Source organism: Pristiophorus japonicus, chromosome 14, assembly GCF_044704955.1.
Source record: "Pristiophorus japonicus isolate sPriJap1 chromosome 14, sPriJap1.hap1, whole genome shotgun sequence".
Classification (NCBI taxonomy): Eukaryota; Metazoa; Chordata; class Chondrichthyes; family Pristiophoridae; genus Pristiophorus; species Pristiophorus japonicus.
This window is the reverse complement of record NC_091990.1, coordinates 835,379-849,504: the sequence shown is the minus strand read 5'-3', so window position 1 is coordinate 849,504 and position 14,126 is coordinate 835,379. Positions and strand designations below refer to the sequence as shown.

Below are 14,126 nucleotides of genomic sequence, written 5' to 3'. Positions count from 1 at the left end.
AATACTATCTGGTATCCCAACCCATAACAGTACCTTCTGGAGCCTTGGAGCTGGAATGTACAAGGCGTGAGAAGAGATACAAGGCGTGAGAAGAGATACAAGGCGTGAGAAGAAAAGCCTTTATCTCCTTATGCAGGGACAGCACTTTGACCCTTGTCCCGCTGGTACCCCTAATGCCAAATTTCTCTTACACCACCCGTTGCGAGTTGGATTCAAGTGTTCCACCGGTGGTTTCAAAATACCGCTGGAGAGCAGACCGCCAGCATGCAACACTGGGGAAACTGCTTCCGCCCGAGTTTGGTGGTAGTGGTGACCCGTAGGTGAGCAGAAAAAAACCACCCAGGGAAAAACCAGCCGGAGCAACCCTTCGATCGGCGGTAGGTATGAAACCCGGCAAAAAAAGGTGAGTTAAAGTTTTTTTTATTAAATTCTTTTGCAGCGATTCAGTGGAAAAGGGTCCTGTGAATGTTTTACGAATGTTTTATTTTTTTGAAAAATATTTTGTGTGTTTTCCCCCCTCCCTAGGCCCAACTCGCATCCTTGGACTAAATTTTACTAAAACATGACTGAATTTGACCAGGATCGCGTTTTCTGCCGAGAATCCACCTGGAACACCGATTTTTCCCGCTGGGTGGATTTTTTTTACATTTGTTGATTATTTAATTAATCATAAGCAGTTTTTTGGTGGTAATCCGGTGGTGACACTTTCTGACTAAATTCCAGTCCGTCACATGTTGGTTTTGACACGGAGAATGGTTTCCCCTTTTGGACATATGGTGTGAGAACCAAACACTTCTGGCTGAGAGACAACTCGGACACTAAGTAATACCATCACTGACATACGTGATTGGGGCCTACAATTTCACGTCCCTGGTGATGTCACAATCTCCAGGCGAAGGAGATCGTGACACTCGGGGTTACCGCTGCCGCAAACCTCCGCGGCAATTTTGTGGGAGTCGTTACTCTCGCCACACCTGGTCGCAGAGCCAGTAACGCCCCACTATCTTCCCCCCCCCGAAGGCGTTAACGGAAGGCACAAAGGAGGCCAATTTCTCCCTCAAAGAGACTACAATTATACAGCCATAAAATTTAAATTTACAGGGATATATCCGCGACTTTCTAATGTGGCATTTGCCATACTCATCCTGATGCTCGAAGCCTGTGTTGGTATTTATTTATCTACCCATCTGTTTATTACAGGTTTGTCTTGTGAAGGTTTCTCTGGTCCTGAGGTAGAACACAGAATTTTGGCCAATCCCATCCAGGATCTAGTTACCACAGACAAGGAAGACAGGGCTCACCATTTGTTCCAGCATTACAAGAAGAAGTTTAAGAGGGACTATGACAATGATGATGAGGAACATGAGTTTCGAAGAAAGACTTTCACTCAGAACATGAGGTAAAGATGACCATGGTGCCTGCGAATGCCATTACATTTGAAGGTGTTGCTGGGCCAAGTACAGTCAGTCCAGTGACTTTCTTTCTCTTGGATATTGGCTAAGCTCCTTCTTGAGTTCTGATATCCTGCTGCAGTCATCAAAAAACCTAGCTTTAGAAGTTCTAGCAGGAAAACAAAATTGAGCAGTGGGAGTTTTGACACCGTTAATGAGCCTACCTGCTTTGCTCATTCTAAATTAACTTTCAAAATGGATCAAACCAATCAAAAAAAAGGAAAGACTTGCATTTATATAGCGCATTTCACGACCACTGAACATCCCAAAGCGCCTTACAGCCAATGAAGTACTTTTGGAGTGTAGTCACTGTTGTAATGTGGGAAACGCGGCAGCCAATTTGCGCACAGCAAGCTCCCACACACAGCAATGTGATAATGACCAGATAATCTGTTTTAGTGATGTTGATTGAGGGATAAATATTGGCCCCAGGACACCGGGGATAACTCCCCTGCTCTTCTTCGAAATAGCGCCGTGGGATCTTTTACATCCACCTTGAGAGAGCAGACGGGGCCTTGGTTTAACGTCTCATCCGAAAGACGGCACCTCCAACAGTGCAGCACTCCCTCAGCACTGCATTGGGAGTGTCAGCCTGGATTGGTACTTGAACCCACAACCTGCTGACTCAGAGACAAGGGTGCTGCCCACTGAGCCACAACTGACACTAGACATTAAACATCACTGCACATGAAACAATAATCCATTGTGTAAACATCCTTTGTGGTGCTTAAAGCATAAAAGGCATGACATATACACAAGCCTTAGTAGTGATGGAGCAGGTCTCCAGTCATTCTGGGAACAGCATCAAACAAGAAATAAGGGATGTGTGCAATAAAGATGCAGCAGTTATCATGGGCGACTTTAATCTACATATTGATTGGGCTAACCAAACTGGTAGCAATGCGGTGGAGGAGGAGGACTTCCTGGAGTGTATTAGGGATGGGTTTCTAGACCAATATGTCGAGGAACCAACTAGAGAGCTGGCCATCCTAGACTAGGTGATGTGTAATGAGAAGGGACTAATTAGCAATCTTGTTGTGTGAGGCCCCTTGGGAAGAGTGACCATAATATGGTAGAATTCTTTATTAAGGTGGAGAGTGACACAGTTAATTCAGAAACTAGGGTCCTAAACTTAAGGAAAGGTAACTTCGACGGTATGAGGTGTGAATTGGCTAGAATAGACTGGCAAAGGATGCTTAAAGGGTTGATGGTGGATAAGCAATGGCAAACATTTAAAGATCACAGGGATGAACTTCAGCAATTATACATCCCTGTCTGGAGTAAAAATAAAATGGGGAAGGTGGCTCAACCGTGGCTAACAAGGAAAATTAAGGATAGTGTTAAAGCCAAGGAGGAGGCATATAATTTAGCTAGAAAATGCAACAAACCTGAGGACTGAGAGAAATTTAGAATTCAACAGAGGAAGACTAAGGGTTTAATTAAGAGGGGGAAAATTGAGTACAAGAGGAAGCTTGCAGGGAACATAAAAACTGACTGCCAAAAGCTTCTATAAATATGTGAAGAGAAAAAGATTAGTGAAGACAAACGTAGGTCCCTTGCAGTCGGATTCAGGTGAATTTATAATGGGGAATAAAGAAATGGCAGACCAATTGAACAAATACTTTGGTTCTGTCTTCACAAATAACTTTCCGATAGTACTCGGGGACAGTAGGTCTAGTGAGAAGGAGGAACTGAAGGATATCCTTATTTGGCGGGAAATTGTGTTCGGGAAATTGATGGGATTGAAGGCCAATAAATCCCCGGGGCCTGATAGTCTGCATCCCAGAGTACTTAAGGAAGTGGCCATAGAAATAGTATGCATTGGTGATCATTTTCCAATAGTCAATCGACTCTGGATCAGTTCCTATGGACTGGAGGTTGGCTAATTTACCACTTTTTAAAAAAAGGAGGGAGAGAGAAAACAGGTAATTATAGACCGGTTCGCCTGACATCAGTAGTGCGGAAAATGTTGGAATCAATCATTAAGGATGAAATAGCAGCGCATTTGGAAAGCAGTGACAGGATCGGATCAAGTCAGCATGGATTTATGCTTGACGAATCTTCTGGAATTTTTTGAGGCTGTAACTAGTAGAGTGGACAAGGGAGAACCAGTGGATGTGGTGTATTTGGACTTTCAAAAGGCTTTTGACAAGGTCTCACACAAGGGATTGGTGTGCAAAATCAAAGCGCATGGTATTGGGGGTAATGTACTGACGTGAATAGAGAACTGGTTGGCAGACAGGAAGCAGAGAGTCGGGATAAACGGGTTCTTTTCAGAATGGCAGGCAGTGACTAGTGGGGTGCCGTAGGGCTCAGTGCTGGGACCCCAGCTCTTTACAATATACATTAACGATTTAGATGAAGGAATTGAGTGTAATATCTCCAAGTTTGCGGATGACACTAAACTGGGTGGCGGTGTGAGCTGTGAGGAGGACACTAAGAGGCTGCAGGGTGACTGGGACAGGTTAGGTGAGTGGGCAAATGGATGGCAGATGCAGTATAATGTAGATAAATGTGAGGTTATCCATTTTGGGGGCAAAAACACGAAGGCAGAATATTATCTGAATGGCGGCAGTTTAGGAAAACGGGAGGTACAATGAGACCTGGGTGTCATGGTTCAGCAGTCACTGAAAGTGGGCATGCAGGTACAGCAGACGGTGAAGAAGGCAAATGGCATGTTGGCCTTCATAGCTAGGGGATTTGACTATAGGAGCAGGGAGGTCTTACTGCAGTTGTACAGGGCCTTGGTGAGGCCTCACCTGGAATATTGTGTTCAGTTTTGGTCTCCTAATCTGAGGAAGTACGTTCTTGCTATTGAGGGAGTGCAACGAAGGTTCACCAGACTGATTCCAGGGATGGCTGGACTGTCATAGGAGGAGACACTGGATCAACTGGGTCTTTATTCACTGGAGTTTAGAAGGATGAGAGGGGATCTCATAGAAACATATAAGATTCTGACGGGACTGGACAGGTTAGATGCGGAAGAATGTTCCCGATGTTGGGGGAGTCCAGAACCAGGGGACATAGTCTTAGGATAAGGGGTTGGCCATTTAGGACTGAGATGAGGAGAAACTTCTTCACTCAGAGAGTTGTTAACCTGTGGAATTCCCTGCCGCAGAGAGTTGTTGATGCCAGTTCATTGGATATATTCAAGAGAAGTTAGATATGACCCTTACGGCTAAAGGGATCAAGGGGTATGGAGAGAAAGCAGGAAAGGGGTACTGAGGGAATGATCAGCCATGATCTTATTGAATGGCGGTGCAGGCTCGAAGGGCCGAATGGCCTACTCCTGCACCTATTTTCTATGTTTCTATGTTTCTATGTCAACCCTTGCCACTGGACTAAGACCTAGCTCTGTCAAGCCCGTGTGGTGGCTGGTGTGCAATGGCCACCCCACGTTAAAACAATCCACGCACAGGCATCTTCCACCCTTCAACCTGTAGTTCGGGATCCGGAATATCATTGAAACTCCTGTGAACACATCCCTTTTTGGCGTGGAAGCAAATCACCCTCGATTTGAGGGATTGCCGATGATGATGAGTATTCTAGGATCCTATTGATTTCATCTCTGAGCTCAGCTCTGAAGAAGAAATATTGTATTCCTCAGGGTTGATCAACTATTAATAAATAATCCAAAGATCTGCATCTCCCCTGAGCAGCAATTTATTAATCTACCCCAACAGAGATCCAACATAACACAGGGTTAAAGAAAGGACTTGCATTTATGTAGCTTCTTATGACATCCTACAGCATTTTACAACCAATAAAAAGAAAGACTTGCATTTCTATAGCACCTTTCACAACCACCAGATATCTCAAAGCGCTTTACAGCCAATGAAGTACTTTATTTTGGAGTGTAGTCACTGTTGTAATGTGGGAAACGCGGCAGCCAATTTGTGAACAGCAAGCTCCCACAAACAGCAATGTGATAATGACCAGATAATCTGGGTTTTGTTATGTTGATTGAGGGATGAATATTGGCTCCATGACACCGGGGATAACTCCGCTGCTCTTCGTTGCAATAGTGCCGTGGGATCTTTTACGTCCACCTGAGTGGTTTAACTTCTCATCCGAAAGACGGTATCTCCGACAATGCAGCACTCCCTCAGCACTGCACTGGGAGTGCCAGCCTAGATTCTTGTGCTCAAGTCTCTGAGTCAACCTTCTGACTCAGAGGCACAGGTGCTACCCACTGAGCCACAGCTGAATAGGTTACTGTTGAAGTGCAGTCACAATTGTTACGCAGGCACTCACAGAGTTAATGTTGCACACAGTCAGGTCTCCCCAACATCATCATCATCAGAGGCAGTCCCTCGAGTCGAGGATGACTTGCTTCCACGTCAAAAAGTTCACAGGTGTTTCAATGAAGGACCTAATATTCCAGATCCTGAACTACATCCTGAAGGGTGGAAGATGCCTGTGGGTGGATTGTTTAACGTGAGGTGGCCGTTGCACACCAGCCACCACACGGGCTTGACAGAGCGAGATCTTGGTCCAGTGGCAAGGGTTAACCAGGACGACTGGAGACCAGCTCTGTTGCACGGGCCTAATGCACACATATCGCAGTGTGGGCTGGGCCGTGCTGCCCCTGGGCCCTCGGTTCTTCTGGGCCCCGATCACATCCCTCTACAATCTCTCGCCGCTCCTTCGCCCTGACCTCACCATTCCTCTGTACCTGCCCACGCTCCAATCACCGACCTGGACCTTGGTGATGTCCCTTTTCACTGCTGTTGCTCTCCTGCTCCAGCGCGCACTGCTCCCTGGAGTGGTACACCGCCACACTGCTCCCCCCGCTCCCCGGCCTGCTCCGATGGAGCTCGCCAACAATCAATAAATGAATGACCAGATCACTTGTTTCTGGTCGTGGTAGCTGTGGGAGAAACCTTGGCCAGAAAAACTTGTGTGCTTTTCTTTAAATAGTGCCATGGGATCTTTTAAAGGCCATCTCAGCAGGAAGAAGGAGCTTCGATTTCACAACTCATACTTGAAAATCGGCACTTGCAGCCCGACAGCATTCGCCCAATACTCCACTGAGGTGTCAGCTCAAGGCCACAGCAACGATCTTGTTAAGCCGCAGAGCCAAGCGGTCATGCAACAGCCTGGAGTCCAGGCAGGCCATTCACAGCGTCTCTATGGGAGAAAACGCGCATGCATGAAGATTTCATTGGGCCGTACAGCCACTTAAAGGGATCGTGCACCCCCACCCAATAAATAAGGGGGAACATTGGTCCACCGTGATGCCTGAACCCATGACCTACTGACTTATGGGATGGGCAATAAATACTGGCCTGCCAGCAACACCCACATCCCAGGAAATAGTAAAAAAAAGGCAAAAGTGCTAACGTTGAGTAAGCTGACATGTCGAGGCAGAGTGATGACAGAGTTTAATAGGTCCTTCTATAGTGTCCCACCTAGGTGTTTAGCCTGAGTCAACGATGTAATACACCTTAACATACACATATGTTTCACAATGTAGCATCGTAAATGCATCCTTCCCACCTGAGAAGGATATAACAACAACTTGTGTTTATATAGCGCCTGTAATGTAGTGACACGTTCCAAGGTGCTTCACAGGAGTATTCTGCGCTAAAAATGTGGCATGGAGCCACATAAGTAGAAGTTAGCGCAAGAGGGAGGTTTTAAGGAGCGTCTTGAAGGAGGAAAGAGAGGTAGAGAGGTGGAGAGGTTTAGAGAGGGAGTTCCAGAGCTTGGGGCCCAGGCAACAGAAGGCACGGCCACCGATGGTGGAGCGATTATAATCAGGGATGGTCAGGATGGCAGAATTAGAGGAGTGCAGACATCTTGGGGGGTTGTGGGGCTGGAGGAGATTACAGAGATGTGGAGGGGCGAGGGCATGGAGGGATTTGAAAATAAGAATGAGAATTTTGAAACGAATTGGGCTGAAAACTTAATGGATCTCTTAAACTAACAACTGAAATTTTGAGTAGTTACTGTTGACTTAATTTGAGTTTACAACAGTGGCACAAATGCAATTGAACTGTTGATGTCCTTGTTTCAATCTGTGGAACCATTAATAAAACCATCTGCAGGTTAAGTCCGTAACTTTCATTTTTACATTTCAATTCCTACTCCAATCACTTCACCTGATCGTGTAGCAGTCGAAGCCACAAGGCAACAACTATATTTCTTTTTTATTTTAAGATACATCCATTCAATGAATCGGGCAGACCTGACCTACAAAATGGAAGTTAACCATCTTGCTGACCGCACAGTGGACGAGACAGCAGCGATGAGAGGCAGGCTGAAGCGAACCCTGGCAAGCAATGGTCAGCCTTTCCCTGCAGAGCGTTACATGGCAGTGGTTGTGCCTCCCAGAATGGACTGGCGCTTATACGGTATGTCATTTTGTTTGGGGCGAGGGAAAAGTTATGAATGAGGTTGTGGAATGTACAACATAGGGAGATGCTTTACTGGAACTCTCCGGTTTGTGTTACCTCTCCTCTCCCCTCCCCCCTGCCCCCCCACACAATCAAAACAACTCGATATAGTAGCTTTTTTGTACACCTTGAGGCAAAAGATCAATGCTTTCCACTTAGCCCAAGGGTAATATCACAGTAACAACAACGCCCCAGGGTGCTTCACAGGGGTGATTATCAAACAGAGTTTGTCACCGAGCCACATAAAGAGATATTGGGACAGGTGACCAAAAGCTTGGTCAAAGAGGTCAGTTTTAAGGAGCATCTTAAAGCAGGAAAAAGAGGTAGAGAGACGGAGAGGTTTAGGGAGGGAGTTCCAGAGCTTGGGGCCCAGGCAACAGAAGGCACGGCCACCGATGGTGGAGCGATTATAATCAGGGATGATCAAGAGGGCAAAATTAGAGGAGTGCAGACATCTCGGGGGGTTGTGGGGCTGGAGGAGATTACAGAGATAGGGAGGGGCGAGGGCCATGGAGGGATTTGAAAACAAGGATGAGTATTTTAAAATCGGGAAGCAATACAACAGGTACATGACTGTGGGATAACTGTAATGTACAGAGCATTTCCCCTTGAGGAGTTTTGTCCAGCCTGTATTTAAAGTTAATTGTACAAAATGACTGATTATACTTCCGTTTCCTACCAGTTATACAGGTGCAACTTTCAAAATCTGGAATGTTTGCTAGTGCTGTTGGGGAGGAGTTAAACTAATATGGCAGGGGGATGGGAACCAATGCAGGGAGATAGAGGGAAACAAAAAGGAGGCAAAAACAAAAGACAGAAAGGAGATGAGGAAAAGTGGAGGGCAGAGAAACCCAAGGCAAAGAACAAAAAGGGCCATTGTACAGCAAAATTCTAAAAGGACAGAGGGTGTTAAAAAAACAAGCCTAAAGGCTTTGTGTCTTAATGCAAGGAGTATCCGCAATAAGGTGGATGAATTAACTGTGCAAATAGATGTTAACAAATATGATGTGATTGGGATTACGGAGACGTGGCTCCAGGATGAGCAGGGCTGGGAACTCAACATCCAGGGGTATTCAACATTCAGGAAGGATAGAATAAAAGGAAAAGGAGGTGGGGTAGCATTGCTGGTTAAGGAGGAGATTAAGGCAATAGTTAGGAAGGACATTAGCTTGGATGATGTGGAATCTATATGGGTAGAGCTGCAGAACACCAAAGGGCAAAAAACGTTAGTGGGAGTTGTGTACAGACCTCCAAACAGTAGTAGTGATGTTGGGGAGGGCATCAAACAGGAAATTAGGGGTGCGTGCAATAAAGGTGCAGCAGTTATAATGGGTGACTTTAATATGCACATAGATTGGGCTAACCAAACTGGAAGCAATACGGTGGAGGAGGATTTTCTGGAGTGCATAAGGGATGGTTTTTTAGACCAATATGTCGAGGAACCAACTAGGGGGGAGGCCATCTTAGACTGGGTGTTATGTAATGAGAAAGGATTAATTAGCAATCTCGTTGTGCGAGGCCACTTGGGGAAGAGTGACCATAATATGGTGGAATTCTGCATTAGGATGGAGAATGAAACAGTTAATTCAGAGACCATGGTCCAGAACTTAAAGAAGGCTAACTTTGAAGGTATGAGGCGTGAATTGGCTGAGATGGATTGGCGAATGATACTTAAGGGGTTGACTGTGGATGGGCAATGGCAGACATTTAGAGACCGCATGGATGAACTACAACAATTGTACATTCCTGTCTGGCATAGAAATAAAAAAGGGAAGGTGGCTCAACCGTGGCTATCAAGGGAAATCAGGGATAGTATTAAAGCCAAGGAAGTGGCATACAAATTGGCCAGAAATAGCAGCGAACCTGGGGACTGGGAGAAATTTAGAACTCAGCAGAGGAGGACAAAGGGTTTGATTAGGGCAGGGAAAATGGAGTATGAGAAGAAGCTTGCAGGGAACATTAAGACGGATTGCAAAAGTTTCTATAGATATGTAAAGAGAAAAAGGTTAGTAAAGACAAACGTAGGTCCCCTGCAGTCAGAATCAGGGGAAGTCATAACGGGGAACAAAGAAATGGCGGACCAATTGAACAAGTACTTTGGTTCGGTATTCACGAAGGAGGACACGAACAACCTTCCGGTTATAAAAGGGGTCGGGGGGTCTAGTAAGGAGGAGGAACTGAGGGAAATCCTTATTAGCCGGGAAATTGTGTTGGGGAAATTGATGGGATTGAAGGCCGATAAATCCCCAGGGCCTGATGGACTGCATCCCAGAGTACTTAAGGAGGTGGCCTTGGAAATAGTGGATGCGTTGACAGTCATTTTCCAACATTCCATTGACTCTGGATCAGTTCCTATGGAGTGGAGGGTAGCCAATGTAACCCCACTTTTTAAAAAAGGAGGGAGAGAGAAAACAGGGAATTATAGACCGGTCAGCCTGACATCGGTAGTGGGTAAAATGATGGAATCAATTATTAAGGATGTCATAGCAGTGCATTTGGAAAGAGGTGACATGATAGGTCCAAGTCAGCATGGATTTGTGAAAGGGAAATCATGCTTGACAAATCTTCTGGAATTTTTTGAGGATGTTTCCAGTAGAGTGGATAAGGGAGAACCAGTTGATGTGGTATATTTGGACTTTCAGAAGGCGTTCGACAAGGTCCCACACAAGAGATTGATGTGCAAAGTTAGAGCACATGGGATTGGGGGTAGTGTACTGACATGGATTGAGAACTGGTTGTCAGACAGGAAGCAAAGAGTAGGAGTAAATGGGTACTTTTCAGAATGGCAGGCAGTGACTAGTGGGGTACCGCAAGGTTCTGTGCTGGGGCCCCAGCTGTTTACACTGTACATTAATGATTTAGATGAGGGGATTAAATGTAGTATCTCCAAATTTGCGGATGACACTAAGTTGGGTGGCAGTGTGAGCTGCGAGGAGGATGCTGTGAGGCTGCAGAGCGACTTGGATAGGTTAGGTGAGTGGGCAAATGCATGGCAGATGAAGTATAATGTGGATAAATGTGAGGTTATCCACTTTGGTGGTAAAAACAGAGAGACAGACTATTATCTGAATGGTGACAGATTAGGAAAAGGGGAGGTGCAAAGAGACCTGGGTGTCATGGTACATCAGTCATTGAAGGTTGGCATGCAGGTGCAGCAGGCGGTTAAGAAAGAAAATGGCATGTTGGCCTTCATAGCAAGGGGATTTGAGTACAGGGGCAGGGAGGTGTTGCTACAGTTGTACAGGGCATTGGTGAGGCCACACCTGGAGTATTGTGTACAGTTTTGGTCTCCTAACCTGAGGAAGGACATTCTTGCTATTGAGGGAGTGCAGCGAAGGTTCACCAGACTGATTCCCGGGATGGCGGGACTGACCTATCAAGAAAGACTGGATCAACTGGGCTTGTATTCACTGGAGTTCAGAAGAATGAGAGGGGACCTCATAGAAACATATAAAATTCTGACGGGGTTAGACAGGTTAGATGCAGGAAGAATGTTCCCAATGTTGGGGAAGTCCAGAACCAGGGGTCACAGTCTAAGGATAAGGGGTAAGCCATTTAGGACCGAGATGCGGAGGAACTTCTTCACCCAGAGAGTGGTGAACCTGTGGAATTCTCTACCACAGAAAGTTGTTGAGGCCAATTCACTAAATATATTCAAAAAGGAGTTAGATGAGGTCCTTACTGCTAGGGGGATCAAGGGGTATGGCGAGAAAGCAGGAATGGGGTACTGAAGTTGAATGTTCAGCCATGAACTCATTGAATGGCGGTGCAGGCTAGAAGGGCCGAATGGCCTACTCCTGCACCTATTTTCTATGTTTCTATGTTTCTATGTTCCGGAATCCGGACACCGGTCCGATCTGTGGCCAGTTCATCCGGAAACCGGAAAATGTCCCGAATTCCAGACTCTCCCGCCTCGGTTCCCCACCCTCAGTCCGACCTCCCCACCAGCCTGACCTCGCCCCCCGCCTCAGACCCCCACCCTCGGCCCGACCTCCTCCTGGCCCTCGGCCCTGACCTGACCACCCCTTGACCCCCACGCTCAGCCTGACCTCGCCCGGCCTTGGCCCCCCCGACCTCGGCCCGACCTCCCCCTAGCCCCCTGACCTCGGCCCGACCTCCCCCCAACCTCGGCCTGACCTCCCGCCGACCCCTACCCTCGGCCCGACCTCCCCCCTACCTCGGCCCGACCTCCTCCTCGACCTCCTCTCAGCCCCCTGACCTCGGCCCGACCTCCCTTCCCTACACTAACAACCTCGGCCCAGGCAAAGACGTTCTGAAATCCGTAAATACCCGGAATCCGGAATGGCCTCGGTCCCGAAGTTTCCGGATTTCGGACGTCATACCTGTACTACTGTGATTCCCGTGCATGTTGACCATTTACATCGGATTACACAGGATATTCGCACAGAAACAGGCCATTCAGCCCAACCAGTCCAGGCCGCCATTTATACATCCTCTCAAGCCTCCTCCCGTCTTTCCTCATCTGAAGCTATCCACATTTTTATTATTTAGAGGAAGAAATGGTAATGTACAGTCGGAATAACGCACTGAGGGGGCAGCAGGAAATATAAATGAATTAAGCCTCTCCTTTGTACGCACAATTATTATTTAACTGGACCTTCTATTTTCAACTTATATCTGTATTAAAAGTGACTGTTAAGCAGCAACTCCTTTCTTTAACATGAAACCATAGCAACAGTCTCTCTGTCAGGTGCTCGTCGATTACAACTTCCAGTTCCAATACTGTAACCTAAAACTTAGCTTTTACCATCCAATAAAGGAAGGAAAGACTTGCATTTATATAGCGTCTTCCATGACCATTGTACGTCTCAAAGCGCTTCACAGCCAATGAAGTACTTTTGAGGTGTAGCCACAAGTGTAGAATGTGGCAGCCAATTTGCGCACAGCAAGCTCCCACAAACAGCAATGTGATAATGACCAGATAATCTGTTTTCGTTATGTTGATTGAGGGATAAATATTGACCAGAACACTTGCTCTTCTTCGAAATAGTGCCATGGGATATTTTACGTCCACCTGAGAGAGCAGATGGGGCCTCGGTTTAACGTCTCATCCGAAAGACAGCCCCTCCGACAGTGCAGCACTCCCTCAGCACTGCACTGGGAGTGTCAGCCTAGATTTTTGTGCTCAAGTCCCTGGAGTGGGACTTGAACCCACAACCTTCTGACTCAGAGGCCAGGGTGTTACCTACTTTTTTTTCATTAATATTTATTGAACATTAACAACATTGTGATCATTCCATTGTATCAGACAAATTAATTCTGTCCCTCTGCACAGCCGTTCCTCCAACACATATTAACATCAAAACCTGAAGTTTAATTTGTCTCCTGTAAAATAATAATCAATTGTACTTTACAAATTGATCATAAAATACTATCTTTAAATTCTTTTCTGAATAAAACATCCACAGAGCCTTATAATGATCTTTTAGTTTATATTTAAAATACTCTTGTAGGTTTATTCTCCTCCCCTTAAAAAACAGAACATTCCTTCTTTGCACAATCACAAATCTCGCCAAACTGAACATTATATTAATTGCCGCTGCACTAGACTCGGGCAGACTCTCCTACAATCCCACGGGATTCCCATTCCTGCTCTTTGGTCTTCATCCAGCAAGAAAACCTCACACACTGTCGAACATAGTAATTAAAATCCTTTCACTGTGGACATAACACCAACAAATGGGACAGAGTCTCATCCCGCGTCCCACACACTGGGCAAGTTGCCCCCTCTACTCGCCCAATCTTACATAAGACCATCGTGGTAAAAATCTGGTTATGAGCCAATTTGAAATCCAGTTCAATCCACTCTGGACATTTAAAATTGGCCCATATTCCATTCCAAATCCTGTTGCAGTCCAGCTGTGGGTATGTGTTCTGCCAAAACTCCTGACAAGCAGGTTAAACCTCCATTCTCTAAATATCCCGTAGAAATCTCGAGAATTACAGTTGTCAACTTGGACCAACTCTTCCCCTTTCTCCAACAGAAAGCTTGGAAAAGTGGGACGCTTAATATCTCCTTTGGAGATTTGCAAATTTATTTCTTCCATCCAAGCCTGTGGCATTGCCCTCACAATCTTCTCAGGCATGATCTTAATTGCATTTTCCTCTATCTCCTGATCCTCCTCCCAAACATGTCCCTCACTACTGCTTCCGGCAACCAACCTGGAATTACCTCATATAATACATCTTTCACAAATTTAATACCAGCTTTTATAAAAGCCTGATTAAATAACACCTCTCCTTCAATGTTGATCCA

General features: G+C 46.0%; 1 protein-coding gene across 2 annotated transcripts in view; it reads left to right on the top strand.

Annotated features, from left to right (window-relative positions):
* Positions 1 to 14,126, top strand: part of LOC139279670 (digestive cysteine proteinase 2-like) — a 63,824-nt gene that overhangs the window by 14,110 nt on the left and 35,588 nt on the right. For both annotated transcript variants that reach the window (XM_070898774.1, XM_070898773.1), the window contains exons 6-7: positions 1,201 to 1,399; positions 7,614 to 7,807. In XM_070898774.1, coding sequence (XP_070754875.1) covers positions 1,201 to 1,399; positions 7,614 to 7,807 — 393 coding nt within the window. The remainder of the gene's footprint in view (positions 1 to 1,200; positions 1,400 to 7,613; positions 7,808 to 14,126) is intronic.